Consider the following 20175-nt stretch of genomic DNA (forward strand, 5'->3'; position numbering starts at 1 on the left):
TCTTGAATGCGGAGACCCTGCGTTACAGGGAGCCTGCAGGCTCATGCAGGGCCCTGGTGCGCGCGAGATGGAAAGAATTTTTCCTACTGCTTGAGAATGGTTGCACAACTAAAAAAAAAAAAAAAAAAAAATTCTCCTTCGCTCAGGCAAGTGTTTATCTGGCAAGTTGTAATTCAATACCCATGGCAGTTTAAAGCATTAAAAGAAAAAAATTTATCTGGCCAGATAGATCACCGCTGTAGCTCTCCGCCTTCCCCCCCCCTCCCTCCTCTCTTGTTTTGTGTTTTATCTCAGCGAAATAAAAATTCGACACAGCGAACAATATATCTGCTTGTTTTCAAGCCGGACTAGAATCAGGAACTTGGAGTCAGATTTTTTTTTTTAAAAACTCGACTCCACGACTCCGCCGTTTCGACTCTGAAAATTTCTAGTGAAAAGAATGGCAGCCTGTTACGTTTTTTTTCTTCTCTAAATGTTATAATCCTATAGAAAAATACGTGTTATGCTGCGGCCTCGTTTTGATGGTTATCCTAACGCGTGCACCGGGCGAGGGCTCTGCCAGAACTGGACTGCGAGTCTACAGACGATGCCTTGTGCAGGCCAGGCGTTCTGGAAGAGATGATGAATATAATCCGAGCCTGCAGTGGAAAGTAACCCATGTCTGGAAGGGAAGTAACCCGATTCGTATTTTTATTTCAAAGGGTTTTTTTTTTAAAAAACTCTACTCCACCAGATGATCGCAGTATACAAGGTTTTCATTTATTTCTTTAATTACGATCAAACGATAATCTAATCCATGTTTAATCCATCCCAAATGTTAAAATAATACATTGAATTAATTTAGTTTTAAATCTTAAATTTAAAAGCGAAAAAAAAAATTAAACGCCCGCTGTAAATTGTTAGCAAAATCCAAAATCAAAGATAAAATACGCATTTAAAATAATTTCAAAAGCCCAATCAAAATATCAAATATTAAATACACATTTTAACTAATACTTTTTATTTTAAAAATCCAATCAAAATATGAATTAATCTCACAACTAATGTTCACGAGTTGTACTACGAATGTCTAGATTAACAGATCAACTTTAAAACAAGAAAACCTGCCACATAACATAAAAAATGTCTGGTCCATTAAGTCCAGGTGTTTTAGATGGTTTACTCTAATCCCAACGTGGGCTAGGATTAAGCTTAGGGTTATTTATATAGAGGGAATGACGGGTCCTCTCAGATGTGTATCATTTATGCAACAATAACCATATCTCATAACTCGTGATTGACTTTTCGTCTATGTATTTTAAGCGGAAACTGTTGGTTTAGTTGAAGGTTATAGTATTGAGAGTGGTTTTTTTTTTCGGTCAGCCGCTGATAATTTAGTTTAAGGTAATAGCTAGGCGTATCCCAGCTGGGGGTAAGTCCTGATCTAAAACAATCATTGATGCTTAATGTGTTTCAACATGCACGCACACGCTAACACACATGTTATTTCTTTCACACACATACACATACTCCTAAACACACGTTCAGTCATACACACACACGTACCCACTCTCACTCGCAGTTTCACAAACACACACACACATATATACAAACATACTACACACCCTTACAAGCTCATAAGGCCTACACATTTCCACACACACCAACATACCCTCCCACACACACACACTCGCACGCTCACACATACACCCTCTTTAACATCCACCCAAATCAAGCCCACGAGTTTTATTGAATAATCGCAAATCATTAATATTGAAACGTAACTCGATACCCGCAGCGTTGAACATGTTAAAGTAATCGATTTCGAGTAGTCGCTGTGATTACTCTGCATTACTTTTCACGGTGTTAACTAATTGTGTTCCGATTATTCAGCCCACAAAGGTTTTTGAACTGCACAAGCGCATTTTTATCTGGCTCAAAGGGCGGTGTTAATGTGGTTGTCATGGAGATATGTGCTGCTAATTATAGACATGTTTTTATGGCCGGGTAGCCTGGTTCATGCTATGTTTTAGCCTGAATGGAACAAAGCAAGCCTATACGGTTAGCAAATGTGTAATTTTGTTAAATTTATCTTATTGATTACATAAATTAAATTTCGACTTTCAAGCCTAAAAAGCCATAGGGTGAAGTAGAGTTCGTGTGTTTCTTGACCTCGGCATATGAAGGGATGGTGTGCTCAGCACTATGCCCAGTCCTCTTTACTTACCCTAATATAGGTAAGGTACCCATCAGAGCTGAGTGGACTCGGTGGCGTCTACACCAGACCAAAATCCGAACTCAATATTTTATTGGTTAGCTTAATTTGAAAAAATTTCAATTTTTAAAATAAAAATAATATTAATTCATTTTAAACGAGTTTTTGAAATTATTTGTTAATAAACTAAACATTTTAAAAAATAATTATTTGAACTGAGGGCGAAAGAAATATAATTTGGATAACCTAATTTTTAATTATAAATTTTGGATCATCTTAATTAGGCATACAATGTGATTAACAAAATTATACACAACTGCTTTTTAAAATCTTTTCGTAATTTAAATTAGACTACTATCTTGTCAGACAAAAATATATCACTTCAAGACATCATTATGTTGTATATAATGTTAACTCTCTAAAATCATTATGTTAATGACGCTTCAAATTCCCCTTTAACCGCATACCACGTCACGACATACATCTAATACTCCACTGAATAACGTCACTACCGGCGACTATCTATTGAACTATGTTACCATGACGACAGACTACAAACAATGTGTCCCTCACTAAGGCTAAAAAATTATAATCTCTCTTCTAATCAATACTTCTTTCCCAAACAGTGGGAGCTGCAATGTTCAATACATACTGATCTTACTTTTAAATGTGTACAAAGATATATTTATATAGAGGGAAAAATGCAACTTAGCCATGATTTGAGGATATACATTATTAATGTAGGGCCTACTAATATTTATTTAGAACTTCTTGGCTACTTTATTCCCTGTAACTCTCAAAGAGCCAACTCCAAAAATCATACTTGCCGTCCAACTATAAAAATCATACTTGCCGTCCAACTTTAAAAATCATACTTGCTGTCCAACTTTAAAAATCATACTTGCCGTCCAACTTTAAAAATCATACTTGCCGTCCAACTTTAAAAATCATACTTGCCGTCCAACTTTAAAAATCATACTTGCCGTCCTACTTTAAAAATCATACTTGCCGTACAACTTTAAAAATCATACTTGCCGTCCAACTTTAAAAATCATACTTGCCGTCCAACTTTAAAAATCATACTTGCCGTCCAACTTTAAAAATCATACTTGCCGTCCAACTTTAAAAATCATTCTTGCCGTCCAACTTTAAAAATCATACTTGCCGTCCAACTTTAAAAATCATACTTGCCGTCCAACTTTAAAAATCATACTTGCATCCAACTTTAAAAATCATACTTGCATCCAACTTTAAAAATCATACTTGCCGTCCAACTTTAAAAATTATACTCGCCTTCCAACATAGTCCACTCTCACCATCTTTACACTTTGATCAACTTAATGAATGAGGAAACTCAAACTTAATTGAACTGGTTATACAGGCACAGCCAAACGTCAGGATTTAATAGTCAACACTTTGATATTTTTTAGTGTTTTGGGAAAAGAATTAAGGCCCTCCGCATAATTATTCGAACTAAATGTAAACAATGTTGGTCTCTCGTTTAAAAATTCAACGATCTGTAGCAAGTTATTTTTCTAAAAAAAAATGTTCTGAAAAAAATTGTGTAAATAGAGGAGGGATTGTTTTGCGAGAATTATCCTCTGGACCTACAGTGCAAGAGCTGTGTGGTGCTTAACTAAAATTGGTGGAAGGTGGGAGGGGGGGGGGGGCAATTATTTTGTGATTAGCTAAGAACCCTGATCAGAAAGACAAGCAGTTTGTGGTTATTGAGTAGCGGTATAGAAATACACAAGATATAAACAAAAGACTAAACTGTGGTTTGCGCTTCTGTGGTCGGCAAACTCGAAAATGTAAAGAAACTTCATGGAATCTGTCAATTCTGTCAATTACCGGCAAACAAACTAAATACAATGCATGGATCGCGTCGATTGCCGAGAAACACGGTCGATTGCCGAGAAACACGGCAATCCAAAGAAACTTCATGTATTCTGTCAATTGCCGGCAAACTAAATAAAATTCACGGATCGCGCAGTTGACGGCAAACTCGGCAATCCAAAGAAACTTCATGGATTCTGTCAATTGCCGGCAAACTAAATACAATTCACGGATCGCGTAAGTTGCCGGAAAACTCGGCAATTCAAAGAAACTTCATGAAACTAATCAGGCCAAGGACTGCAAGTGAATTAGTTAATAAACCCGGTAAGCGTCGTGTGGGGGCGGGGGTGGGGAGGGGGGAGAGTGAGGATCGGATGAGATGAGGGTGGGATCCGTACTGAATGCTATCCCGATCTCGTTCACCGCGTGTATGTATATTTGCAAACAGTTTGGGAGACTGAGAGGTTTTATTTGAACCACCGTAAGAGGATCGGTCAATAGATAGAGCTCTCCCTTCAACCCCACCCCCTGTCCCTCGCCACCACCACACCCCCCTCCCTACATTCATGTCTTGTTAAAGAGTGTTCTTTTTGTGTGTGTGAAACGATTGGGGTGTGTTTGTGTGTGAGCTAAGGGTATATCCTTAAATAGTCGCGTTGAGGCGGTGTAGAAGTAGGATAGGACTTAAAGAGATGGATTGTCTTGATAACACGGGGTTAGGGTTAAATAGTCGGGCTCTTTTGTTGGCTTTATGGAGATGGGAGGGGCAGTTGGAGGGATTGCAGTAAGGGTGGGGCTGGGGGGGGGGGGGGGGTTGAACGTGTGTGTTCTTGTATTCAGAGATTTGTTCTTTTTTTTTAGGTGTCGTTAAAATGATGTGTCATTAAACGTCATAATACCTTGCGTGTTTTATTAAAAGGTATGTCAATAACTTGTCCTATATCATGCATGTACTGAATTTAGTTTGTAATTACGTCAATAACTTGTCCTATATCATGCATGTACTAAATATAGTTTGAAATTATGCATTTAAAAAAATGACTTGCAAACCCTAAGTTTAAACCTAGAGCTTAAATACTTAAGAGTGTTTGCAAACGTTCAGAAATTGTTAGCATTTTTGTTGATTTGCTGAAGAAATAAGAAACTAATCTTAAGTGTGTAAGGGGTGGTCTTACGGGAGGGGGGGGGTGGGAAGAAGCTAATAGGAGTGTGTGATTTGTGGGGGGGGGGGGGGGGTAGCAAGCTAATCGGAGAGTATGGGGTGTGGGAAGTGTTAAAAAGCTAATCAGAGCTTGGTAGGTGGATGGTAGGCGTATTTCTGGGGGGGGGGGGGGGGGAGAAGGGCTGATGGGTGGGGAGGAAATATCCGAGTGAAGAGGGGGTGGGAAGATAGACGGGGGGGGGGCAAATATTTAAACCTCAGCTGATACTGCAGGTTATGTAAGTGCAATGAAACAGGATGCACCGAAATTTTAATGAGTAATTAAATTATTAATAAATTACACCACTTACTAGCGGAAGTCTGCTAATTAGTGGCGTTTTATTTATCACGGAGGTATTCTTGTGAAAGGAATTCGAATGATGTGCACTGTGTATGCGCGTTTGGTGTGTGTGTGAGAGAGAGATGATTGTGTGTCTGTGTGAAAAACTGTGTATATCTTCAGTGTATAAATGATTAGAACACATGTGTTGTGTGTTTCGAGACGTGTTCTAAAAAATATTTTCCTCTAACGGCCCCAAAACTACTCACGCATTCTCTTTAATCTCGCTGTAATGATTAAAACGAAATTTTCGTGTTTTTTTTTATTTTTCATCCAATTAATTAACACAATAAATATGCAGATTTTTTTTTTCAGAAACAGAGGCGATTAACTTTGAGTACAAAGTAACAACAGGTTAGAATGTTTAGTTTAAAGCAGGGGTCTCCAAACTTTTCAGTCCGAGGGCCGCGTTAACTATCAAATTTCAGTTCGGGGGCCAGTTTCTTCCGGGCATGTCTTTGATTTTTCTGGGCAAGTTCCTCAGCCATCGCCAACAAACGTTTTTTTTCCGTGAGAGGACCTCGCGGGCCGCATCCGGCCCGCGGGCCGTAGTTTGGAGACCCCTGGTTTAAAGTGGTAAATAGTGACATGCGGTTAGTGGTAAATAGTTACAAATGTTTAGTTTAAAGTGATGAGTGGAAATCAATGTTTAAAGTGGTATATGGATATAAGGTTAAGATCTAAGTAGTGAATGGTTAGAATGTTTAAAGTGGTAAGTGTATGACAGCTTTAGTTTTAGGTGGTAAGATATTAAAATGTTTAGTTTCACGAAATATTGGACTAAAAGGTTTATTTTAAAGTGGTAAATCGTTACAACATATTGTTTATGGTACAAGTGGTAGTTAGTAAAAGGTTTAGTTTGAAGCAATAAACGGCTAAACGGTAAAGGTATAACTTGTAAGTGGTTAAAATATTTAAAGTGGTAAGTGGTATTAAGGTTTAGTTTTAGGTGGTAAAGGGTAAAACTGTTTTATTTTATTTTAAGTTACATGTGCTTAATTAACATGTTTAATTTAAAGTTGTTCGTAGTTAAAAGGTTTATCTTTAGGGGTATGGGGTTTAAATGTTTGTTTCAAAAAAGTTATGAGGTTAAAAGTTTAGTTTTTGAACACCGTAGGATATGTCTAAACTAATTTAGAGATTTGGCAAAAACAAAATTAGTTTAGAATCGAACATATGGCTAATAAGTTTTATTTAGAACCAAATATGGCTAAAAAAGTTTAGAATTGACTTTTTAGGAAAGATGACCGTTGAATAGCCATGACGCTGTGGGTGGTAAATATAGCTAGCAGACGTTACTCTAGCATGTACTTGATCGGCAGACGTGGGTGGAGTTTGGGGGGGGGGTGGGGGGTTGTGTATTGGTAATGTTACTTTTGTAGTCCTTTCGCTTGGCAGTAAACTACATTATGATCATTGTGTTTTGGTTCTTGTGTATCAATTGTATTGTGTGTGTGTGATATTACATTTGTATTATGTGTCAATGACCTTTTGAGTCACATCCACTACCCATATGGAACCATATATAGACAACTAGACTGTAGATCCGTGTACAGCTCAAGAGATTCATGTCCTAAGAATGACAATTAGCTGGCCCAACTTAAGGGTCGTCTAATTAACGGCACGCTAACAACGCTGTCATACAACGTGATCACAAATACCTACCGTTTGACTAATGACCAGTTGACTGATTAGACGGGTGATAATTAACTAATTAATTTCATCTATTTGTTTGTAGTGCACCTTTAGTGAAGTGGAGGGGGGGGTATCGATGGGTTTATTTAAAGAAACATCTTTGTGTATGTATGTATGTATGTATGTATGTATGTATGTATGTATGTATGTATGTATGTATGTATGTATGTATGTATGTATGTATGTATGTATGTATGTATGTATGTATGTATGTATGTATGTATGTATGTATGTATGTATGTATGTATGTATGTATGTATGTATGTATGTATGTATGTATGTATGTATGTATGTATGTATGTATGTATGTATGTATGTATGTATGTATGTATGTATGTATGTATGTATGTATGTATGTATGTATGTATGTATGTATGTATGTATGTATGTATGTATGTATGTATGTATGTATGTATGTATGTATGTATGTATGTATGTATGTATGTATGTATGTATGTATGTATGTATGTATGTATGTATGTATGTATGTATGTATGTATGTATGTATGTATGTATGTATGTATGTATGTATGTATGTATGTATGTATGTATGTATGTATGTATGTATGTATGTATGTATGTATGTATGTATGTATGTATGTATGTATGTATGTATGTATGTATGTATGTATGTATGTATGTATGTATGTATGTATGTATGTATGTATGTATGTATGTATGTATGTATGTATGTATGTATGTATGTATGTATGTATGTATGTATGTATGTATGTATGTATGTATGTATGTATGTATGTATGTATGTATGTATGTATGTATGTATGTATGTATGTATGTATGTATGTATGTATGTATGTATGTATGTATGTATGTATGTATGTATGTATGTATGTATGTATGTATGTATGTATGTATGTATGTATGTATGTATGTATGTATGTATGTATGTATGTATGTATGTATGTATGTATGTATGTATGTATGTATGTATGTATGTATGTATGTATGTATGTATGTATGTATGTATGTATGTATGTATGTATGTATGTATGTATGTATGTATGTATGTATGTATGTATGTATGTATGTATGTATGTATGTATGTATGTATGTATGTATGTATGTATGTATGTATGTATGTATGTATGTATGTATGTATTTATGTGTATTGTACATATATTCGATGTTTACTTTTCGAGTTATGCAGCCCATCTAGAACATAAAAAGTTAAATATTCTGTACCGTCCCGGTAACACTTAAGTAAAAATCCATGTGTAGAGGTTTGGGTTGGATAACTAATAAATTTAGTATTTTTTTTTTTGTTTTAACGAAATACCGAAATTGGAGAAACGACGGTTATTTAATTCACCATGTGCATGGGTTAGGTTTAGAGAACTTTTCAACGTTGGTATTTTGTTTTGTTAGCGAAAGACCGAATCTGAGAAACGACGGTTATTCAGTTACGGTTGGGTTAAAGGTTAAATCCAGGGGTAGACCTAATGTTTTGGATTAGGAATGGTTACCCGCGAAAATGAATTGCGTTTGTTCTGGGTTTAATGTCGAAATTTCACTGCCATTAAAAATTTCCTGAAATTATATTAGGAGGGTAGTGTACTGAGGTAATCGCCCTACTAAACCATGAACTTGCACAAAGCGGTTGCAGTTGGTTAATCCAGATTTTCCAGGTTTTTCCCCTCCAGAATTACCTGGATTTAATCAAGATTCACCTGAGTTACCGTCTAAATTTCTCCGGATATTTTTTATTTTTTTTTGCCGAAGCTTTAGTCCAGTTTAGCATGTGTTTTAACCGCTACTTATCTGGGGTTTAGTGCATACTGTGCTTAATTTTTTTTTTTAAATTTTGAGTGAATCAAAGTAAAGAAAAAAAGGAAATAAACTGCGATATTCCAGTCATTCATTTGTTTCTATAGAATCATTGTATTTCTACTATAGTTTATTAAGTTCTTAGTTAAAAAGTATTTCTAGTGAAATATTTTTAATACACAAAATAGTTTGTAACTTTATAAAAGATATTGTATGTCTATTAAAAATTTTATATATATATATATATATATATATATATATATATATATATATATATACATTAACTCTACAAAAGCTGATGTATTTTGATCGAAATTTTTTAATGAATTTAAAAGTTTTGTAGATATCAAATATAAAAATCTTTTCAATGTTATAAAATAGTTTAAACTCCATTAAAGCTGTTGTATTTCTATTAAAATCTTCTGAATGTATGAAAATATTTAAACTCTATCAAAGCTGTTGTATTGTTATTGCTACATGCCTACTAACAGCTGTTAACTACAATTACCACATCATGTATAGTTGTAGGAAATCACATTTGGCTATAGGTTGATTTAATCAAATATGAAAATCTATTTTCACTTAGTCATGCCTGAAAAGTTAAAAAGCTTTTTAACCACGAACTGTAATTTAACCTCACGTTAAAAAGCACTTGGACATACCGCACAAATAGTTTAAACCATGGTAAAATGCGAACCCGTGTATTGCTGTTTTGCCTGTTGGACATACTGCACAAATCGTTGACTCCACGGTAAAATGCGAACCCGTGTATTGCCGTTGTGTCAGTTGGTCATATCGGTAAAATGCGAACCCGTGTATTGTCGTTGTGTCAGTTGGTCATATCGGTAAAATGCGAACCCGTGTATTGCCGTTGTGTCAGTTGGTCATATCGGTAAAATGCGAACCCGTGTATTGTCGTTGTGTCAGTTGGACATACCGCACAAATCGTTGACTCCACGGTAAAATGCGAACCCGTGTATTGCCGTTGTGTCAGTTGGTCATATCGGTAAAATGCGGACCCGTGTATTGTCGTTGTGTCAGTTGGACATACCGTAAAAATAGTTGACTCCCTGGTAAAATGCGAACCCGTGTATTGCCGTTGTGTCAGTTGGACATACCGCACAAATCGTTGACTCCACGGTAAAATGCGAACCCGTGTATTGCCGTTGAGCGTCGGGATCTCGCGCTACTACCTTAAGACATGGCTGTCTCAAGACATGGCTGTCTCAAGACATGGCTGTCTCAAGACATGGCTGTCTCAAGACATGGCTGTCTCAAGACATGGCTGTCTCAAGACATGGCTGTCTCAAGACATGGCTGTCTCAAGACATGGCTGTCTCAAGACATGGACCAATAGCAACGACAGCCCGAGGGGGTCTTCAGACATCCGCTGTCACACTTGTCACATGGGGGTCGGGGGGTCTTCAGACGTCCGCTGTCACACTTATCACATGGGGGTCGGGGGGTCATGCCTAGGGTAACTGTAGCGTGCGGTGTGACACAGGTAATTGGTTAACGGTCAGGTGTGACACGGCGCCGTGTCGCGATGATACGGTTTGACACAGGTGTGTGATTTCTTTCATGTGTTGACACAGGGTTTGGGTGGGGGGAATGTATGTGTGTATGTATGTGTGTGTTAGAGTGTGTCCCGTGCAGTTAGTGTGTGTGTGAAAGGTGGGTGTTTCATGTATGTATGTATCTGTGTTGGGGTATGTGTCGTGCGGTTAGTGTGTGTGTTTGTGAGCGGGTGTCAAATGCATGTGTGTGTTGGCGTAGGGGTGTATGCCTTGCGGCTAGTATGTGCGTGTGTGCGTGTGTGTGTGAAGGGTGTGTTTGTGAGCGGGTGTCATATGCATGTGTGTGTTGGCGAATGTGTGTGTGGTGTGCGGTCAGTGTGCGTGTTTGTGTGTAGGTGCGGATTTTGCGGTTCTGTGCGTGGGGGGGGGGGGGGATGAGGGCCCTGCGGTTTTTTTGTAATGAGACTTTATTGTAATAATCTTCTTTATAAGAGAAAAAAAGCCCATGTGTGATTTAAATAACCCCAGTGGGATTCTATCGTAACCTCAACTCAACCAATGTACTAATCATACTTAAATGTGTCATATTTGCTACACTTTCCAGCACACACGTGTTCCCTGTACACATGTGTCATCCTCGTGTAGCTATACATACTTACACATAAACACGTAGTAAACATACACTTGCAATACCCACCGCGCCTTACTAAATTCCGCAAGTGAAATTTCACAATGGCATGGATTACGTCCCTTTTCATGAATGAATAAAATCCATCAATCAATTCCTTGAAATAGAAATCCCCTAGGCCCAACTACTTGACGAGCTATTCTGATTTGAGCACGGAAATCTATTGCATCTTTAATACAAGTAATTTCGAACAAAGGAAATGGGCAATTTCTTCAATCAACTATTTATAAATAGCTCAAAAGAATTTTTCACAATATGATTACAAATCAAAGGACTTAACCACAATATGACATAGTCAGAAAAAAAATATTTTACCACACAATCCAAATTATTTTTAAAAGTTTGTTAGTAATTATTATGTAAAGTAAAAAAAATATATATTTATGTATTTAATAAAGTAAGTTAATTTCTTTGCAAATATTAAAATTTGGATATATGCAAAGAAATACAATCAACTATAAGGCCTAGTGAATATATTATTTTATATTAGCTTCTTAGCTTTTGTGAAGGCTGATTTAATTCTTAAAAATTTCATATTCTTAAATTGTATCTATTTTCACCTCTGTGTATATTAACTGTGGTGTATAGGCTCTCTTAATATCATTGTATATTTTCATATTTTATCGCTTAATAATTAATTATATAAAGTTTTAGTATTTGCACATATGGAGTACTACTTATTATTGTTTTATATGTGTTAAATTTATTTTTGTATTATAATATGTATTAAGATATTACACTGTGTCCATGTTATTTTATGTACATTTTTCTTTGCAAATATTTTGTGTTAACGTCATTATGCAAATTAATATTTTATATATAATTTAGAATACGTAATTAATATGGATATTAAAATAACTATTAAAAATATAAATTATTTTCTTTAAAACATTACAATTTTAATATTACAATTTGATACGAAAAATTTCCATTGTTTAAGTACAGGAATAAAACATTTTTTTTTAATATTTATATAATTTCAGTGCACAGTTTGATGTGTAAAATTACCATTGTATAAACTAAAAGTATAAAATAATTATTTTGTTTAAATCATTTAAATTTTAATGTTACAATTTGCTGCGTAAAATTACCATTGTATAAATCAAAAGTATAAAATAACTAATTTGCTTAAATCATTTAAATTTTAATGTTACAATTTGCTGCCTAAAATTGCCATTGTATAAACTACAATTATAAAACAATTATTTTTGTTGAAAACATTTTAATTCTAATGTTACAATTTGCTGCGTAAAATTGCTATTGTATGTATAAAAGAATGTGTCTTGTTGTTGCCGTGTTGTATCACACATCTCGCGAGCAGGATATCCTGTATGACAATATCGCATGGACAATAGTCTAACAACGGACCACAAACCAAAAATTTTAAAAAGCCAAAATCTGCAAATGTGTCTTAGGGTCTAATCATAATTTCATATTTTTTAAAATGATATAATTTGTAAATTACCGAAAGCGTTAATTTGTTGTCTTTCTTTTTAATTTTTTTCTCTATAATTCAATAAAATCATTTTAAAATTGAAAATAAAATTGTAAAAAAAACTGAAAAGGTTTAATCCAAGTAAAACAAAACATTAGTAAAGCCAGGGGCTGAAACAGTGACTTGTATGTACTCAACTCGGAGGTTGTGTGTTGAGGATTTTTAGGATAGATTGTTTGTATCAAGGATACTCAAAATTAGAACTTGTGTTGAGAGAATGACCAAAATCTCGTGCCGATTTCAGCGTGAGTATTAGATACGATTTTATAAACGGTGAGCGGTTTTTTTCGTGTGCGTTTATTTAAGTACTAATGTGTGCGCATGTGCGTAATTAAAAATGTTCGTCGTTCTACGGTGCGATTGGGTTTGCGTGTCATTTCTGTGTGCATATTTATGTGTGCGTCTTTAGTGCGCTTTGGTGGTTATGTGTCATCGTTATGCGCGGTTATGTGTGTGTGTTATTTCTCGGAGCGGTTGTGTGAGCGACATTGTGTGTGATTATATTTGCGCGTCAATTGTACGAGTGTGAGCGCCATTGTTGTGTTGGATTATATTTGTGCGGCATTTGTGAGCGGCATTGTTGTGCGTGATTATATTTATGCGTCATTTTTACAATTGTATGAGCGACATTGCTGTGTGTGATTATATTTGTGAGTCATATTGTACGATTGTGTGAGCGCCATTGTTGTATGTGATTATATTTGTGCGTCATTTTTACAATTGTATGAGCGACATAGCTGTGTGTGATTATATTTGTGAGTCATATTGTACGATTGTGTGAGCGCCATTGTTGTGTGATTATATTTGTGCGTCATTTTTACAATTGTATGAGCGACATTGCTGTGTGTGATTATATTTGTGCGTCACATGTACGTTTGTGTGAGCGACATTGCTGTGTGTGATTATATTTGTGCGTTATTTGTACGATTGTGTGAGCGGCATTGTTATATGTGATTATATTTGTGCGTCAATTGTGCGAGTGTGTGCGCCATTGATTTGTGCGACAGCCTGCAGCTGTCTTTAGCCCACACATAGCGATCAGGCCCCTACCCCCTTGCGGATTATGTAAATAGGTTATAGACCTACTCTTGGAATAACAACAACCTCCCAAATAGGCCTAACCTTATGTCATGAGCAATAAAGTTCAATACGAATTATTGTTTATTAGGCTACGTTATATTACATGATTACATTGTGCGCATGATTGTGTGATTACATTGTGCGCATGATTGTGTGATGACATTGTGCGTATGATTGTGTGATTACATTGTGCGTATGGTTGTGTGATAACATTGTGCGTATGGTTGTGTGATTACATTGTGCGTATGATTGTGTGATTACATTGTGCGTATGATTGTGTGATTACATTGTGCGTATGATTGTGTGATTACATTGTGCGCATGATTGTGTGATGACATTGTGCGTATGATTGTGTGATTACATTGTGCGCATGATTGTGTGATGATATTGTGCGTATGGTTGTGTGATGACATTGTGCGTATGATTGTGTGATTACATTGTGCGTATGATTGTGTGATTACATTGTGCGTATGGTTGTGTGATTACATTGTGCGTATGATTGTGTGATGACATTGTGCGTATGATTGTGTGATTACATTGTGCGTATGATTGTGTGATGACATTGTGCGTATGATTGTGTGATTACATTGTGCGTATGGTTGTGTGATTACATTGTGCGTATGGTTGTGTGATTACATTGTGCGTATGATTGTGTGATTACATTGTGCGTATGATTGTGTGATTACATTGTGCGTATGATTGTGTGATGACATTGTGCGTATGATTGTGTGATTACATTGTGCGTATGGTTGTGTGATTACATTGTGCGTATGATTGTGTGATGACATTGTGCGTATGATTGTGTGATTACATTGTGCGTATGATTGTGTGATGACATTGTGCGTATGATTGTGTGATTACATTGTGCGTATGGTTGTGTGATTACATTGTGCGTATGGTTGTGTGATTACATTGTGCGTATGATTGTGTGATTACATTGTGCGTATGATTGTGTGATTACATTGTGCGTATGATTGTGTGATGACATTGTGCGTATGATTGTGTGATTACTCTATGTGTATGAGGTCCGACCACCCACCTCTCGATATGTCATGACGTAAGTTAACGCTAGATAGTATGTGGTTAAACCTTTAAACACCGAGGTCACACAGCTGTGTGTTCAATTGAGCCAATGATGTTTGTGTACATAACAAACATCCGGTTAGGCCTAACCGACATAAAAACTAGCCGGCTAAAGGCTATGTTGGAATGAATACCCGAGTCATATAAAATTTTAAAATGCATTATGCTTGTCGATTTCATTTTGTTATGAAATTAGTTGGTAATCGCCGTGTTATTTCAGATAGCCGGTGATCTGCCGGTCAAACTTTACGTTACTAACTGAACCGGTTAAAGACTATGTTACTAAGTTAACCGGTTAAAGGCTCTGGACGGGCTAACCAAATAAAATCCTATGAGAAACTTGAAGAATTGACAAAATACTTTCTAATTAGCCGCTCAAAGTGTGCTGACAAGTGAACACACATTTTTAGACGTTCGGCTAAAATCAGAGTCGGGTGGGGCGCAAAGATCAGCATAACCGGCAGTAAGCAGGGCCGGATTTTACGGGACCTAAGTCATGTATGGTTTAACCGGTAGTAACTCAAGTTTGGTTTAACCGGCAGTAACTCAAGTTTGGTTTGACCGGCAGTAACTCGAAGTTTGGTTTAATCAACAGTAACTCAAGTTTGGTTTAACCGACAGTAACTCAAGTTTGGTTTAACCGGCAGTAACTCGAAGTTTGGTTTAACCGGCAGTAACTCAAGTTTTGTTTTACCGGCAGTAACTCAACTTTGGTATAACCGGCAGTAACTCAACTTTGGTATAACCGGCAGTAACTCAACTTTGGTATAACCGGCAGTAACTCAACTGTGGTTTAACCGACAGTAACTCAACTTTGGTATAACCGGCAGTAACTCAACTTTGGTATAACCGGCAGTAACTCAACTTTGGTTTAACCGGCATTTAGTTGTGTCTGGTTTAGCCGGTCAAGTTTACAATAAACTTACACGGTAAATCTCAGCTTACCAATTAATGAATCGGAAAATAACCGGCTACTCAGAGCAAACCGGCAACACTTGACCTAAGATTTAGCCGGCATGTTTCATACTGTGCTTTGTATTTAAAATTATGCTTAAATTACGACAACAAAAATTAATGCCTGGCAAATAAATTATGTAAGAGTGATTTTATATTTATGTAAGATTAAAGTAAAATTTTAAGTGATTGCATCTAGCATTTTATGTATGATTTTTATAATATTTTACAAAGATTAGTGTTTGTCTATCACAAATTCAAAGACGTCTTATTATTAAAAGAGTTGAAATAATTGTAATTAAGTTATGCAACAGAGCCGAATTAGAGTAGAGCAATTTCAACTACAATAATGCACCAAATTTCGTGCTTTTAATTAAGAAGAAATAGTTAAAGGTTTAGAAATAGACTATAGGCCTATATAAGAGTATTTTGAACAAATCATCAAGCGCTCGTTGAAATAAAAATTATTTTTTGGAAGAATTCTGTTATTAGTTAAGAAAATATTGTGAGTCAATGTAATAAAAATTACTTTCTGTGAAATTTGTTTTTTAAAATGCGTGTTCAATAAAGTATGGTATGATAACAGTTCATAAGTATAATAACTTAACGCTTACAAATGTAAAATGTAGTAATATACGTTTGTAAAATGTAGCTGTATAGCCTACCATTGTAAATGAATTTGTATTTCTTTGTACAATCATGGTTGTGTGCCTTTGTTATATTTAGTTGGATTCCTTTGTAAAATGTATTTGTATAACTTTGTAAGAATGTATTTGTATAACTTTGTAAAAATGCAGTTGTATATCTTCGTGCAGTTGTAGGTCTATTGTCTGTTTTTTTTTACATGAACACAAGAGGCTTAACGACAGCCATTCTGTTACATTAGTTGGATCAGCGTCTTCAAGTGGCCCAAATTGTACAGATAGGCCTCCTAAGCCTACAAGATCTAGCCACGGGTTTTGGGTAGGATTTCATACGATTTAGAAGGTATATGATTTCAGGCTAGACTAGGCCTTATAGCGTCAGCGTAATTGTCACAATTTACTTTGTGATTGTCCTATATCTTTGTGTTCTTGTCAAAGAAAATTAATGAACATCTTCTAAGGGAATTTAGTTTGAATATTTCGGTGTATTCATTAGGCTCTATATTAGGCTATTAGATTATTAACATTACGTCTATGGCCATAGAGACACCGAATCAATACGAGAGGTGGGATAGTTTAGGCAGCCTTATAGAGCCTCGCGTCAAGATGGGCCACACATAAAGGTGGGCCACACATAAAGACGGGCCACATATAAAGGTGGGCCACACGTAAAGATGGGCCACACATAAGATAGGCCACACGTAAAGATGGGCCACACATAAAGGTGGGCCACACATAAAGGTGAGCCACACATAAAGGTGGGCCCGGAAAGCCTGTATTCAGCAAGAATTTTCTAGAAGAAAACTGTGTTAAGACCAATGAAGCCGGGTCGTCTTCCTACTCCTATTTGACACCAGGGCCTACTATATTTTGCTTCCGTCGAAAAGTTTCACTCTAGGCACTCGGCCCTAAATTTGAATTGCGTCTGGATAGGCTAAATCACCAGATATCTGTTCAGAGACTGGTGATCTCAAGGCTAAATGTAGGCGTGTAGGCTACTCTATAATATCGGCACCAAGCCTAGGCCTAATAGGCTACTATTTCGTTGTGCCTATTTTTTAAGGCCTAAAATCTGTATTTTGTAAACAGTCAGTAACAGCCTACTGTGTACGTATAATGGTCAGAGTACCGGCTACTGTGTACATTGTATACAGTTCATATGTAATAAGCCTAGTTTACACGTGTATAAAAAAATCTAGACCCAAACAACTGAAACACTTAACAAAAACGATTCTTTATTAAGGCGTTTCTTTTAAATCATCGTGTTTGCACAACTAGATCTAGATCTACAACAAAACACAGAGTCTAACACATAGAGGCCTAGCGGAAACATCTCACTACTTTACTTGGGCCCCTAGGTAGAGTATATTTAAACGATGTACTGACCCTTTTAGCTTCATATTCTAGTTGATAGGCTTAATTTAAAACTGCATATTAAAATCTATCATCATAGGTAAATGTCAGAAAACAAAGATAAAATGGTCACGGTGGGGTGTGACAATCTTCAAATTGTGACTCATTCCCGTGAACCGTTAAAATAAATAACAACCTTGGACTAATGAAGATAAAGTATAGAAATAGGCCTAGATCTAGATTTTAAATATTTTTGACTAGATTCTAACCAAGAGTGTAATAGTGTATTAAGTCTAGATTATACATAGAGATCTAGAGTCTAGATCTAGGCTAGCAAACTAGATCCTCCAGATTTCTAATTTGGAGATCCAAATGCCCTAATTGAACACGGTGCTTACATTTTGTATTAAAGACTAGGCATAGATCTAGAGATCTAGATTAAATTTGTTATTACACAATTTAACAATCTAGATCTAGATCTAGAATTCTAGAGATAAATTGAGATTGATAAAATGTTAAGGTAATTGCCGGCAAGAAAAAAATGGGTAATCTAGAAATCTAAGTCTTGTCAAGTGTAAGGAAATTTAGTACAATTCTAGAACTAGACTCTATATTCTAGATCTAGATCTAGATCTACTTAGAATACTGAAGGGAAAGGTTTCAGATAGAAATAGATCTAGATCTAGATTCTAGATCTAGGATCTAGATGTAAAAAAAAAAATGTTATATACAGAAAGATAAAACTACAAAGACAAAAAAAAAAGATAAAATTAAGTAAAAGGACAAATGGCATGGCTACAAAAGACCGTAAAACTGGGTACAAAAGATAAATACGGGTGCAAAAGGTAAAAACCGTAAAAGCTAAAAATTGTGTAAAATATAAAAACTGTAAAAGATAAAAACTGGGTAAAATATAAAAACTGTAAAAGATAAAAACTGGGTAAAATATAAAAACTGTAAAAGATAAAAACTGGGTAAAATATAAAAACTGTAAAAGATAAAAACTGGGTAAAATATAAAAACTGTAAAAGCTAAAAAGTGGGTAAAAGGTAAAAATTGTGTAAAAGCTAAAAATTGTGTAAAAGATAAAAATTTTGTAAAAGCTAAAAATTGTGTAAAAGATAAAAATTGTGTAAAAGCTAAAAATTGTGTAAAAGATAAAAAGTGGGTAGTTAAAAACTTACCCGCCGTGCCTGTAATAGTTCTGGTCCCCGTACAGTCCCGACATGAGACCCAGGCCCGTCGTGTTCCCGATGTTCCCGATAGAAATGTTGGGGATCGAACCCATCCCGCCCACGGCCGAGCTGGGGTAGGGTGACTGGAGCCCTACCGTCTGCATGTCCAACATTGCTGGGGGGTGGGGCGACCCGAGGTGATCGTAGAACGACGTTGAAAACGGTTGGGGGGGTTAGGATCTAAAAAAAAAAACTTAGACTGCAAGTTCTCCGAATGATTTTAATTCTACTTTGATCGCTTACGTAAACATGACCATTTTTCAAACTATTGGATCTAGATCTCCCGCATACGAGGGAAAAAACACGTTTTTAAATTAGATCTTATTGTAATTAGGCCCGTGATTGTAGCACCACAACTGTATATTGAAGAAATATTTCAACAGAGAATTTTTTCCAATTTTGTTGCGTAAGGATCATTTGTAAACTTAATTATTAAATCTTGATTATCCATTACGAAATACACACGCACACAATATATATATTCACGTAGACTACAACTGTTAATACGCTGAAGAAGATTTCGCGAAAATTTAATTCACTCTGGATCTACTAGACTCTAGATCTAGATCTATAACTAACGGTTCGCGTTATACGGAATTAAATTTTATTTTATTTAGATCTAGAATCGAGACTAGACTAGTTCGAGATATATTTTGAATATTGTCCGAGGAAATCCTTGGAATAATACGAAATGAAGTTGTTGATTTTGTGTCAAATATTGTTAGTCCAATAACTCGCCCAGGAAAAACAAGCAATGATGCGTAAAGGCGACCGTTCACCGTTCCGACTGCCGTGCGTCGCTGCACCAATGGTTGTGACTGGGATGCTAGCGGCCCCACGGAGGTGAGGAGGCTCCTTGTGTGTGTCGGCTCCTCACAGACCTGTGTGTTTTACCTCCGTCCGTCTCTCCCCCCTCAGCTAAACTCCCGTGGTAGCGCGCGGGGCGAGAATTTCCGTTAGCCACGCCCCCCGCGCGCCGGTCCCACCACGTGATTCGCCCGGCGTGGTTTAGCCCGGGTGTCCAATGATGAGGGTCGGGCGGGCTGGGTGAGCTCTGGCAGGCTGACGTCCCGGG

General features: G+C 36.4%; 1 protein-coding gene across 1 annotated transcript in view; it reads right to left on the reverse strand.

Annotated features, from left to right (window-relative positions):
• Positions 1-19341, reverse strand: part of LOC131947722 (forkhead box protein C1-B) — a 37590-nt gene extending 18249 nt beyond the window's left edge. Inside the window, exon 1 of the mRNA XM_059309010.1 lies at positions 19050-19341. Within this exon, the coding sequence (XP_059164993.1) occupies positions 19050-19213 (164 nt within the window). The 5' untranslated portion in view covers positions 19214-19341. The remainder of the gene's footprint in view (positions 1-19049) is intronic.
• Between the last annotated feature and the right edge of the window lie 834 nt (positions 19342-20175).

The sequence above is a fragment of the Physella acuta genome, unplaced genomic scaffold (genome assembly GCF_028476545.2).
Source record: "Physella acuta isolate Inbredline_101_S28 unplaced genomic scaffold, ASM2847654v3 ptg000604l, whole genome shotgun sequence".
Lineage (NCBI taxonomy): Eukaryota > Metazoa > Mollusca > Gastropoda > Physidae > Physella > Physella acuta.